This window comes from Myotis lucifugus, unplaced genomic scaffold (genome assembly GCF_000147115.1).
Source record: "Myotis lucifugus unplaced genomic scaffold, Myoluc2.0 scaffold_103, whole genome shotgun sequence".
NCBI classification, from domain to species: Eukaryota; Metazoa; Chordata; class Mammalia; order Chiroptera; family Vespertilionidae; genus Myotis; species Myotis lucifugus.
Genome location: NW_005871151.1, coordinates 262,480 through 276,670, shown reverse-complemented (window position 1 = coordinate 276,670; position 14,191 = coordinate 262,480). Strand labels below are relative to the sequence as shown.

At 39.0% G+C, this 14,191-nt stretch overlaps 1 protein-coding gene across 17 annotated transcripts in view; it reads right to left on the bottom strand.

Annotated features, from left to right (window-relative positions):
- Positions 1–14,191, bottom strand: part of RBFOX2 (RNA binding fox-1 homolog 2) — a 135,333-nt gene that overhangs the window by 56,638 nt on the left and 64,504 nt on the right. For all 17 annotated transcript variants that reach the window (XR_002830200.1, XM_023757214.1, XM_023757219.1 and 14 more), the window contains exon 2: positions 1,096–1,320. Coding sequence is in view for 16 of the 17 variants with exons in the window: in XM_023757214.1 (XP_023612982.1) it covers positions 1,096–1,320 (225 nt within the window). In the remaining variant the exon portion in view is untranslated. The remainder of the gene's footprint in view (positions 1–1,095; positions 1,321–14,191) is intronic.

Genomic DNA, 14,191 nt, shown 5'->3' with positions numbered 1-14,191 from the left:
TCTGAGTATGTTGGGGAACCACTAGAGTTAAGCAGGAAAATAACATTATTTACATTAAAAAACAACAACAAACACCTATTTTGGCTGCTATGTGGAGAATGGCAACAGCAATACAAGAAATACTGGTAAGTGATGAGGTCTGAATTAGAGTAGTGATGATGATGATAACTACCTTACACAACTTAAACTCTTTTAAATCTCCCAACAGCCACTTGAGGTAGGTACTACTGTCTTCACTTTACAGGTGAGCAAGCCAAGGCAGAAAGATTAAATAACGGGCCCAAGGACATACTGCTAAGTAAGGGCCACATTAGGACTCAAACCCAAGAAATCTGGCAGAAGAGCTCAGCTCTTAGTCCTGAACACTATCCAGCTGTATTCTTAAAATAACGAGAAGAGGTTAAAGTAAGAAAATATTTTAAAGTATGGTTGCCAATACTTGCTGGTGGATGAGATGTAGAGATGAAGGAGAAAAAAAAAGAATGACTCACAGGTTTTGCTTGAGAAAGCAGATAAATTTAGTAATACGATTATATATAGAAAGGATGTAAATAGGAGAAAAAGGGGTCCTAGGACCCAGGCCTAAAGTACTGCAACATTTACTAGTAAAAGCTGAACAGGGAAAGAACCAGCAAAAGAGACTAAGAAAGAACTCCCACGGTTTAGGAGGAAAATAGTGGGGTCACAAAAGCCAACAGACTAAGCATTTCAAGGAGGAGGGAGGAGGCAATGTGCAGAATGCTGCTGAGCAACTGTGTTTGAGAACAGAGAAGGGACCATGAGAATTTTGCAGAATGAAAGCTACTGGTGAAATGTAAAAGAGCAGCACCCCCCTACGCTTAGTCTCACCACTGCACTTACCTTGTTAAACTGATCCACCTCCACACTGTAAGCTCCTGGGCTGGGCCTGTGAGTTTGAATGCTAAATCCTTATCTTCTAATTACAACACTTGGAGTAGAACTGAAGCAACATAAATGCTATGTAGTGTAATGTAAATGCTAAATTAATTCAAAAGGGTTTCTGGTATGACAATTAAGGTGAAGATCTCAAAGATGACATGTACCTTTCCACTGTCCACCTCATAATTCACGTACCGTAAGAGATCCGTTTTGTGTGCTGGGTGAGTTGCTACTCTGCTCTCCGTGGGCTTGTGTACTTCCGTAGAGTGTCAGGTTATGTTCACTGGTCTGGCCGGCGTAGTCCTGAGTGTGTGGCACTCCATATTCTGTGGGAATTCCGTTCTGTGGAGGAGGTGGAAACGGGATGGTAGTAAAAGGCTGAACCATTGCATCAGGAGTTGTTGTTGGCTCCTGGTTACCCTATAAGAAACAGTGAGAAAAAAAATGAGAAAAAGTGACTTTAAATTCTCATTCCATGATTATTTTTAATGTGAGTATACTCCTTCACTGCTCAGGTAAAATATAACACTGCCTTACAATTGAGGGAAATATTACACACACACACACACACACACACACACACACACACACACACACACATAGATGTATGCTCACACAAACACATACCAAACTTCAGTCAATTTGTGGTTACTAGACAGGTCCATGACGATATTCAAGTTAACTAGTTACCAGAGTCAAAAATTTTCCTTCAAGTTTTAAAAAATGCCAGGAAATTTCTCACTCAAAATAAGCTATAAGAGTTGAAATTAGTTTGTGTCATTAGTATTTTCTTTAGGGCATTCTATTCCTTTAGTAATTCTTAGGGGGAAACAAATCAAATTCATTAAATTACAATTCATAACAATAGGTAGAATGACATTATAAATTAAATTCTCAAAACCACACAACAGAGACTTTCCGATTTTAAGAGCATAGAGTTCAGGTTAACGACACAGCAGGACTCTCCACACAATACCCATTCCCACATGCTTGCTTGGGATCTAGTGTAATATTTGAAATATCATAAAGAACGTGCATTAATTATAGAAATTATTATAAGCCATTTTAGTTCCACAGTCCTTCTCTTATTTCTGTTCTTTAAGTTCACATACAAAATCCCAATTTAAATCTTGTGTAATAGATTTGGCAAAACCCTCCCTCCTCAACAATTTACCTCCTGACCTCCCATTTTATTCCATGAAAAGTAAAGCCGTAATTATACTGCACAAATCTACAGTCTTCAACCACTGTCCTTCTGGAAGTTATAGGCAGAGATGGCTTCAAAATGTTAGCACTTTGATCAACACTCACCTCCCCACCCCACAGTTTAGACATCAAATCATTGGGGATCAAAGAAAATCTGGGTTTATGTCACTTGGTTTCCTCCTAATCATGAGCATCACTTCCTTCAAACAAGGAAGTAATGTTTCCTTTCTCTCTCGTCCCAATTATCCTTCTTCCCCCTCAATTCAAGAAGGGATTCTCTACCCACTGAGAGCTGCAGGAAATGAACCTTCAGCAGCATTTTCTAAACCTCATGTCAGGCTTTTAACATTAACTTGATGGCCATTAAAACTCACACTATCGCACACAAAATGCATCCAAAGTTACAGAAAGATCTCCCACTATTTTTAAAGGAAGAATCAACCATCAATACCACAATCAGTTATTCTGCATAAAATAAAACAGAAAAAATGTACAAAGGCTATTATAAATGAAGAAGATACTTAATATAATAATGTTAATCCTTCCAAAAATAGCAATCAGAAGCAAATGTGTCTGGGGAAGGAACTAGGACTAAATACCTTTCCAATTTGTATATGAAAAACCACTAGGTAACTTTGGAAAAGGACAAACTATGAAGAGGGGCATGCTCTATCCTGTATTAACACTTGCTGTGAAACTACTGTGATTAAACAGTAAGAATATACAAAGGGATTAATGGAACAATGACAACCCTAAAAAAGGGTGGAGCTTATCTGGAAACTTAATAGAAGATAAAGGTGGTATTTCAATTCACTGTGTGTGTGTGTGTTGGGGGGGAGGTATTTATCCTATGGTATTTGTAAAAGTTGGGTACTTTCCAGAAAGAAAATAAAATGGGGGGGAGGTATTTATCCTATGGTATTTGTAAAAGTTGGGTACTTTCCAGAAAGAAAATAAAATTAACCCCTTAGCTTATAGCCCACACCAAAAAAATTCCAGAAGGAATAAAATCTAATATAACAACTACAACTATAAAAATAAAAAACTTGGGAGTATAACTGGAGTCTGGAAAAATCTTAAGTGAGACAGGAAACCTAAAAACCAGAAGGGAAAAAAGAGAGGGGGAGTCATAGGGAGGAAAAAAGAAAGGGGGAGAAATGGACCTCAAAATCAAAGTAAGCCAACCAGGGGGAAATATTTTCAACAGGTAAGAAAGACACAATGGGTTTTATCATTACTAATGCAAGAGTAAGTTACACAAATTGAAAAGAAATACAACAGAAAAAGAGGCAAACTGAATTATTCACAGAAGATGCAATACAAATGGCTGATCCAATAAACATGCTCAATCTCTAACAAATGAAAATACATATTAACAACAAAATAAGTCCAATTTTTAGTCATTAAATTAAAAAGTTTTATTGAGGAGTAATTGGCATACAATAAACTACATCTATTTGTAGTGTACAATATGGCCCATTTGACATATATGTACAAATTTCATATGTACACACATGAAGTCATCACCACAATCAAAACAGCAAACATATCCCAAATCCCCAAGTTCTCTTGTACTCCCAATAATAAGCATATGTTACTTTTGTAACAAAGCCTATAAAGTATTTTTAATATAAAAGGGAATGAAAAGAAAAATGGAATCAATAAGAGGAAGCCAATATGCTGAAGCATTGAATTATTGTGCTATTCTTAAGAAAATGAGAGTGACATTCCCTAGAGATAAAGATTCATAACGGTCTTTCATTTTAAAGTTAGACAGCATCAAAATCCAGCAGTCTCCAGTGTCCAAGAATAATTTCTACATGGTACGAAAGTTTGCTTTACATAAAAATCTTCCCTTTGTTTAGTTCTTAAAAATTATGCTATGAAAACTTACCCATAATTTTTCAGGGGAATGTCTACCATCACTGTATAAATTATTTTCATTATCTTAATGTTGGGCTATTGTAGATGATTTCTCCATAGTCGTTCTGGGCATCCTAAGAGGAAAGTAAAACAACTCTCTTCCTCTCCTTCAATCAACTCAATGTTACATCTCTATTGACCTACCTACCCACTCACCCACCCAGCCACCCAGCCACTCACCTACCTACATGAAGCACTATGCTTCAGAAGCCCTTGCAGGATTTACTGGCCTGAAGACAGATATGAAAGTGAACATTCAAATTCAGGTGGACTGGTGAATGAAAGAGACTAAGAGTACCAAAAGTCTCCACAGATCCATACTCCAACTGCAGGCATAAATATGATCTTACAGGGCACAGGGAGGGTCCACTAAGTGACCGGTAAAGGCTAAAAGACACTCTTTCCAGTTATGAATAACATGGCAAAGGGAACTGGGAACGCTCTGCCTGGGCTCCGCTCCCCGCCCCAGCCCTGTTGGGAACGATCCTCTAGCACACTAGTACACAGTCTTCACACTCCCACAGGGGTAGTCTCCATGAAGCTGGCTCAGCCAACTAAATAAACACATCAATTAGCAGTGGGAGATGAGGGAAGAAAGGTTAAAAACATTCTGTAGGATCCACTTGTAGCCTCAGTACTGTGTGTTTCAAAGAGATGAAAGGCAGAAAAGGAAGATCAAGAAGCAATTCTTGATAGATTATTTTGTTACTTATAGGAATGTTTTTTATTTTTATTAAACAAAAACAATCATTATACTTAAACACTAAGGGAATGAAATTGGGAGAGGAGTGATTTCATATTTTATCTCATACACTCTGCAATTTCTGAAAAATTTCCCAGTTATGTATGTATGTATGTATTATTATTATTATTATTATTATTAAAAATGTTAAATGGTTTCTGATGTCTATCAAATTTCCAGGTCATATTCCGGAGTTATAAGTACAGAAGAGAAGTACTATAGCCACCAGCAAACTAGGAGATAACAGTTCACATGATTATTTCTAGGCAAGAATTTACCTTTGTATTTGTGTGAAAATGCTTGTTATTAATACTACAGGCTAAAGCAGCTTAGTTGTCTCTCACCTGAGAAAATGAATTATTAACTAAATACCTACTGTGGGTCCACAACTGTCATAGACACTGAGACATCATAACAAAAGGTAGAAATATGCCTCTCAGGAGTGAACGGTCACATTAGGGAGGTTATTACAAATATGCAAAACTTCAATACGATTCAGAGCAGTAGGTATGAGTACTGAATTGGTGACACAAAGGTTCACTATTCCCTACTAAATACATTCAAACTCCTCTAGACCCTCCCTCACCTGGTAATATTAGCAGCTTACATGTAATGAATGCTTATTAATGTATCTAGCAATACACTAAGCCCGTGGTTCTCAACCTTCTGGCCCATTAAATACAATTCCTTATGTTGTGACCCAACCATAAAATTATTTTCGTTGCTACTTCATAACTGTAATGTTGCTACTGTTATGAATTGTAATGTAAATATCTGATATGCGGAATGGTCTTAGGCGACCCCTGTGAAAGGGGTTGAGACCCACAGGTTGAGAACCACTGCGACTAAGCAATGTATGTATGTATGTATACCCTATATAATAAAAGGCCAGGGACCATAAGCACAATGCCTGAAATGACTGCGCGACCAGTTGCCATGAGGTGCATTGACCACCTCTGGGTCCCTCCCCCTCCCCCGGCCCACGAGCAGCGGGCGGGGCAGCGAGCGATGAGCAGCAGCAAGCGGCAGCGAGCTACTCATGCATGATTTCATGCGCTGGGCCTCTAATAAATAAATAAATAAACACACACACACACACACACACACACACACACACACACACTAGAGGCCCAGTGCACAAATTCATGCGGGGGGGGGGGGTGGGGAGTCAGTCCCTCGGCCTGGTGGGATCGGGCTGAAACCAGCTCTCCGACATCCCCCGAGGGTCCCAGATTGCGAGAGGGTGCAGGCCAGGCCAAGGGACCCCACCGGTGCACGATTGGGGCCAGGGAGGGATGTGGGAGGTTGGCCAGCCACGGAGGGACCACAGGAGGGCTCCAAGTTATGTCTGACCCATCTCCCTCAGTCCCAATTGCCCAGACCCCAGCAGCAAGCTAACCTTTGTTGGAGCATCTGCCCCCTGGTGGTCAGTGCACGTCATAGCGAGCGGTTGAGCGGCCTTAGCATATCATTAGCATATTACGCTTTGATTGGTTGAATGGATGACCAGACAATTAGCATATTAGGTTTTTATTATATAGGATAAAAATATAAATTAATTCAATTCTCAGACCCTATAAAGTAGGTATTCCCATTATTCCCCTTTTACAGAGAAGGAAACCAACATTTTAAAAGGTTAAGTATCATAAAAAACCACTCAGCTAGTAGCTGACATGAGCAGACTCAAAACCAGTGTTCCTAGTCACTACTCCAAGTGGCATCTCCAGTGAGTGGGGTCTTTAACCAATTTCCCCCCAGTCATATCATCCACAACTCCTAACTCTAATTCTGTGTTGCAATGAATGGAGACTATTCAATATTGCCCACATAGGGTGCTTTCCCAAACAGCCAGACTGTTACTGTGGGGATCAATGTCCTTCCCCAAGCTGCATCCGCTATGGAGAATATTCATGTATAGTGAAAAACTTAGCTGGCCATAAAGGATCGACTCAAATAATCCCTTCTCCCTGTAGCCAGTCCTAGAAAGGAAGTATGGTAGAAAGCGGGGGTGCGGGTGGGGGGGGGTGAGCACTTTTTCTGTAAAGGGCCAGATAGTAATATTTTAGGCCTGCAGGCCATAGTATTTAACACAACACCTCGACTCTGCTGTCATAACACAAAGGCAGCCACAAAATGTCTTTTTCCTATAAATCACATGTAGTAACTAACAGAGGTGACACATTATCATATATGGTCTTTTGTGTACAATGTGACACATGTCAAATCTTTTAATTCTAAATTCAAATATACTATCACAGTACATTAGTTACCATCTAACAGGAAAAATGTATAACCCCAGGACCAAGTCTCAGCCCCTTTATCAGCCTATTCCCTCACCCACAGCAATCTCAGAACTTCAACTATTATAGGTGGCTTTCAAGTAGCTTTTAGGTCTAACTATGTCCTTTCTCCCAAGCTTTTATGGGAGCTAAAGTAAAAAGAAGAAAGAGCATGAACCTGAAAGACAGGCCCGAGTTTAAGTCCTAACTATGCCCCTTACCAGATATGGAGAAACTATTTACTTAACCTTCCCAGCCTGTTTCTTCATCTGCAAAATGGATTTACTTCAGAGGGTTGTTGCGAGGATTAAATGAGAGCAAGTGAAACTCATTAATATGGCACCAGCCATCCTAATTAATTAGATTTCTTTCCTTGCTTCCAATTCTTCCAGGAACACATTTCCAACTCAGACTGGATCCGTCCACCCTCAGTGTCCCACTAACATTACAAACTCTCTACTTCTAAGTCAATTTATTACCTTCTTATTTCTGCTAGTTGAGTTAAACATTTTTTCCAGTGAACTAGACTTACTTGAAACTTCTCCCTATCCTTTATGATATTTTGCTCTATATACTGCTTGGGGTAAATGAGTCTGCTTTGTTACTGTTCCTTAAGCATAGCCTCTGTTCCTATTTAATTATTCTGAGTATTACTTATATCAATTATTTACTAGCATGTTGTAGATGCTTAAATGTACATGTTTATTCATCCATTTCTATCTCTAATCAAAGGGAAAGAAGAGCAGTATAACTGTTATCACAGAAAGAACATTAAACTGGATTTAAGATCATCTAGAATCAATTTAAAATTTTTAAAAACTATGTAGAAAAAAGAAAACCCAGGAAATAAAACGGATGAATAAACATGACATTTAAGCATCTACAACATGCTAGTTGTGGGAGGAAAGGGAAGACACAAGGGCAAAAAGAAGACTTTGCTTTCAGAGGACCAAGTTTAAAAGGTGAGAACGGCACATAAACATCAATATTATTTGTGATACAAATAAAGCTAAGCATAAAGTGCTATAGGAGAACATAGAAAGAATGGCCCAAAATGAAACTGTCTTCATTTTTCTATATTAAAGTCTATATAATCTTGGAGAGAGAATGGTATTTTCATTTGTTTATATCTTCCCATTTATTTTTCAACTTCATTCTAATATTTTTAGTTTGATAATCCTGTATCCCACTTATATATCTAGTCAGCTCTTGTGCTGCTTCCAATGAACAGGCTTCAAATCCTAAGAGAAAAGTTTCCCAATTCCCATATTACACTTATGATCGGAATGAGTCACCATTCTGTCACCAACAGAAACAGATCAATATTAATTTTATTCTCACCAACATAAAAAGAATCCCTTTGTTATGTAGGTAAAGCACCTTCTCACCAGTTTACTACCCTGCCAATGTCACTAATCATTTTCGTAAGGCTGTAGATAAAAGTAAATTAATTCTCTAGGACTGTAATAGAAAGGAAATATTTTTGCCTTTAAGCATTTTACAAATGATGTCATTTTTATCCCCTGGGATTTGCTTAGATAGGCTCAGATTTCAAACTCTACCTGTCTCTGTATAAAAGTTTACAGAATGCTCTAGGTCAGTGGTCGGCAAACTGCGGCTCGCGAGCCACATGCGGCTCTTTGGCCCCTTGAGCATGGCTCTTCCTAAGCCTTAGGAGTACCCTAATTAAGTTAATAACAATGTACCTACCTATATAGTTTAAGTTTAAAAAATTTGGTTCTTAAAGGAAATTTCAATCGTTGTACTGTTGATATTTGGCTCTGTTGACTAATGAGTTTGCTGACCTCGGGTCTAGGTTGACAGTGCCTAAGGAAAGGCTTCTTATTTTTCTCAGCTCCTGAACTAAAAGCAGTGATTTCTGCCCAGATATCTCTAATCAAAGGGAAAGAAGAGCAGTATAACTGTTATCACAGAAAGAACATTAAACTGGATTTAAGATCATCTAGAATCAATTTAAAATTTTTAAAAACTATGTAGAAAAAAGAAAACCCAGGAAATAAAACGGATGAATAAACATGTACAAAGAGAAAACAATGCCCATTTACTAGACATGGAGAAAAATTCATTTTAGAGTCTCAATTAACCTGCATTTTTAAATTTAATAATGGCAAAATGAAGTTAGAAAGATAAACATATTTTCTCTCTCACAATGAATATAAATTATACCTAGACCAAAAGATGTTGGACAATCTGAAGGTAAATTAGAAATTGGGAGGAAAAACCTCTCCAATTTTTATGTTCAGGTTGAACTCCAACAGTTCATTTTTCATTTGGTTGTCTGTAACTTAGTTGATCTCTGGGATCTCAAGGAAGCTCTCAAAAATAGATTTTGATGATCATATGATAATGATCATACTAATAAAAATCCAACCACCAACTGAAATACTAACTTGAAGGGAAAGTATTGTCTGATTCCAAGAAAAGAGTCCAGGGACACATCGATTCCTGCTGCAGTCTGAACAGTAAGGTCACCAACCCCATCCATTTGGACCCACTTCACTACACTTAGCCCCCACACCCACAAACGCATCTTTCACCTGGTTCCTTGAGTGCAGAGATTCCCAGACTTTTTTTTTGTGTCTAAAAATATATATATTTTATTTTTAAATCAAGGTCATTTCCCCACATATTATGATTCAGTGAGTTGAAATAGGGTCCTGGTACTACAGGTATTAATTGTGGATGATATGACTGGAGGGAATTTGGTGATGTCAGTTGCCTCCAAAAAATGACCTGAGGCATCTACACTTCTAGAAGGCCAGAGATTCGTGAAGGAATAGGCTATGAGAGGAAGATAATAGTGGTGATAAATGTAAATTACCTGAAAGTAGAGGGCTGCCTTCTTATATGCAACCCACAGATGAAATGCAAGCCTAACAATGAATGGGTCCTTCTTTTAGCGTGGGGAGAACTGAAAAACTAGGACTCAAAGTAGGAGTGTGCAGCCATATGAAGAGCAGGAGGGAACTAAGTGCAATCCTGAGCTTTTGCAAACAGACCATAAATAAAAAATAAATCAGGAAATGCAATACACTTAGAATAAAAATAATTACTGAATCTGGTACATGCAAGTCTAAGGACAGGTCTAGGCTTGGCCAACAATACTGTAAACTTGCCAGCACGTCATGTCTTACACACACACACACACACACACACCCTACCTCTTTCAAATTACTCAGAGAAAAGCCAGCTCTTCCTCTCCCCTGAGGCTGAGTTTTGCCATCTCAAAGCAATGAATATTTAAACAGATAAATAAATATTTCAGAACAAAGTCATTCAAACCAATATAGTCTATTAGGTTAAAAATGACCAACCCTGTCATAGTTTAATGTTTCCAACCTCTTAAAAGCTCTTTCTTCCCTATCTCCTGAAAACAGCATTGAGAACCTCAAACATCCACGAATCATGCATTCCACCCGCAATAAGAGACGGGAGAGACTCTGGGTCAGCTACCTGCTTCCTAGGAAATGGAAGGCCCTACACACAATCAATGACTGGTTGCCTATGCTACTAAATGTAATTGTTGGTTTATACAACACACAAGTGATTATTCTTTTTCTCCACTAAACTTTTCACTACAGTTTAAATTAATTTATTCTTTATTTTGTCTTTTTGCAAACAATTAAGTTTGCATTTTCTATATACTAAACGTTAAACTGGAATATCCTTGAACATAGCCATAACTCAGTTTCAGAATAAAACATTAGCAAGATTTTGTAGTGCCTCCTGCATCATAAAATATTTAATTATTCTTCATAGATTTTACACTTGGTGTCCTATTATAGTCCACTTCTTTAAAATGAATGATTCAGATGATACACATATAGTAACAGACAAAATATTTTCCCTATACTCATCCCAGAACATAACTGCATTTTGTCTGAACCACAGTTACATGATGGTTAATTTCATAAGTAAAGCTCATAAGTGGATCAGGGTCTGAATCTCATACTTCCTCACCAAATGATACGCACATAACAGTTGATCTTTGGAAAATGCTTGCTAAATTGAATTAACCAGGTAGTTGAATATCTGCTTCTAAATTAGAAAGTCTGTAGAAAAAAGAAATAGAAACCTTTCTCTCAACAGTTTTAGGAACTCTGCAGAAAGCTTACCACAATATAATAATTCATAAATATTTACCACAGAAAATGAATTATTACAGTTCTAGTAAATACGAATATTAACTGAAAGGCCACACAAGTGTTCATGTTCTGCACTGTGAAAAGTGAAAAAAATGAGAGTCTCTTATTAACTCTCATCCAAAAGAATATTTCTTTGAATAGTTCTCCTTTCTTCTTACTTAACCTCAATGTAATCAATTTCCTAATTTGAAATTGGCAGCTGCTAGTATGTTATTTCTAAAATAAAATCTAAATCAGATACTGTTAATTAATTCCCTTTTTAAAAATCGTAGGCTCCTCAATGCGTACAGTCTCAAGTCCAAAAACACCTCTGTGTAGAAGTCCTGCCCCTAGTTTACTTCATCTATTCAGCTTCAATTCTTGCCATCAAATATTTATTGAATATCTATCATATACTAGACACTTTGTTCTAGGTGCTGCAGAAACAATGGTGATTAAAAGACAAAGTTTCTGTCCTAGAGTTTGCACTCTAGTAGGGAGAGACAAATAACAAACAGGCAAAGAAAAACATGAAACAGATGGTATGCTCTGGTGAAGAATAAAACAAGTAAGAGGATACATGAGTACAGGGTTGGAGGCATGGAGGTCCACTATTTGAAACAGGGTGGTCAGGGCAGGTTAACATTTGAGCAGAGACATAAAGAAATTCCGGGAGCAAGCCGTGTGTCTCACTGGGGGAAGAGCACTCCTGACAAAGGGAACACAAACTGGAAGGCTCAGAGGTGAAAACATGCTCAGCTTATTGTAGGAACTAGAAACAAGAAGGCCCATGTGACTGAACTGGAATAAGCAAAAGAACAGAGTGGCAGAGAATGGAGAAAGACGCCAGTGGCTTAGGGGCCATGTTGGGTAGAAATCTTGTAAAGTTTAAGCCACTGCAGGGATTTGGGCTGTTACTCTCCAATGAGAGTTTTGAGCAGAGAAGCGCAGTGGTCAGATTTAGGGTTTAATGGATACTCAGCAAAGGCAGGTAGATCAGTTAGGAGGCGATCCTAACAACCCAACTGACAGATGACAGGTGGTAGTCTTATGTGTATCAAATCCTGCAAGACACCTTGTGCGGTTTCTTTGCATCTGCTATTCTTTCTGCTTAGAAAGCCTTTCTCCTTTCTACCCATCTAGCCAACTTGAACATACTCTTTAATATTTAGTTTGATCATCTACTGCTCCCTGAGGTTTCTCTGATTCACCCAAATAGGAAAATATAAAACCACTCCTGAACCTAATACCTAATTTTATTATAGCACTTCTATCACGATTATTTATTTACCCATCTGTTGCCTCTGTAGAACACGGACTCTCTGAGCGATGGCTATTGTCCAGGTTTAATTCATCTTTGTATCCCCAGTGACTGCCTTAAAAGCACTCAATACATTTTGTTAAAGGAAAAAAGGAAATATGTACAACCCAGTAAAGTATATAAATAACTACAGACTTCTGTTATTTTGTGAACATTATAACCAAAGTTAATACAAAAAGAGACCAAAACTCAGCACAGGAAAACGTAAGTGACATGAGGAAGGGAAGAGAGAGACCTGTTAGGATACTGCACTCTCTAATGGAACTTATATAAGACTATGGATTACAGCAGAGGCAGGGGAACTAGATTAGGGGATAACAGAGATGATAGAATCCAAAGGTAGAATCAGCAGAGCCTGGCAATGGGCATGGGGGGTAGACTACCTCTAGATTTCAGTCCTAGGAAACTATATGATAAAGGGGTGTGAGGCAAGGATGGGTGGTAAAGGAGAAAGAATCAATTCTAGAAGTCCCACTTCCCATTTTCTTACAAAAGATTATCCTGATTTAAACTACTAATTAGATTTTATTTTTCAATATGTGAAGTTCATTTTTTCCAAATGCATGCGAAAAGTACTTTGATATTTATTTCTAGGGTGTTTTTGGTAACTAATTTTCCCTTTATAATTTAATTCTTATTTTTATCAAATCTAATCCATGTAAATGATAGCAAATCAAATGGGTAAAGAAGAGTTTATGATAAAAAGCAGAGGTCTCCTACCCTTCCCATGGTCAGCCCTCTTGGGAGTGATGCTCTTTTAATAGTTCCTTAGAAGGCAGAGGTTGGCTGCCACTAAGGGTTACTGACTCCTCTCACCTTTCCACGCTTCAATGGTAGGTCACTCTGCAGATCTGTGTACACAGCAGGTAGGACCTTCCCTGAGGCAGGCCACTGAAGAGGGCAAGAGTGTTAACTGTTTATATGAGAAACTGACCGAGCAGGAGATGAGAGGAAACCAGTACAGAAAATTCCTCCCCCATACTCCCTTTTGGATGAACTGGTCAGAGGAGCAATAACTCTATACAACCTCGCTGGACTTCTACTGAAAACACGCAATCAGCAACACCTGTTACAAGCTTTGGCCAGTGTTTCTTCCTTGTTTTCACGCCCCTTTCCTCAGCCCTGCTTTCCTGAGATTGTGCTCCCTCATAAATAGCAGCAGGTGAGTTTTGTCTCAGGCTCTGTTTCTAGGGAATGTGGGTTAAGGAAATCATCTGTGTCTTGCTCTACATTTTAAAAAAACTATATATATAAAGAGGTAATATGCTAATTGGTCCTAATGGTGTCCCAGTCATGACCATTCAACAGGCTGCGTGAGCACAGGAGCTGGTGGGCGGGGACAGGGGCGGGGACTTGCACCACTGGGGGCAACACCCCCCCAGGTGCTCGCAGGCCTGCCCGGAGGGGGGCGGGGGGCGTCAGGACAGGGGCAGGGCCACAGCAGAGAGCTCTCAGCACTCCTGCACTGGGGTCTGAAGGCAGGGAGAGGAAGGGAGAGCAGATAGGCAGTTAGGGAAATCAGGCCAGGAGGGGAGAGCAGATTGGCAGTTAGGGGGATCAGGCCAGGAGGGGAGAGCAGTTAGGGGCATCAGGCAGGCAGGCAGGTGAGTGCTTAGGAGTCAGTGGTTCTGGATTGTGAGAGGGATCTCAGATTGGAGAGGGTGCAGGCCAGGCT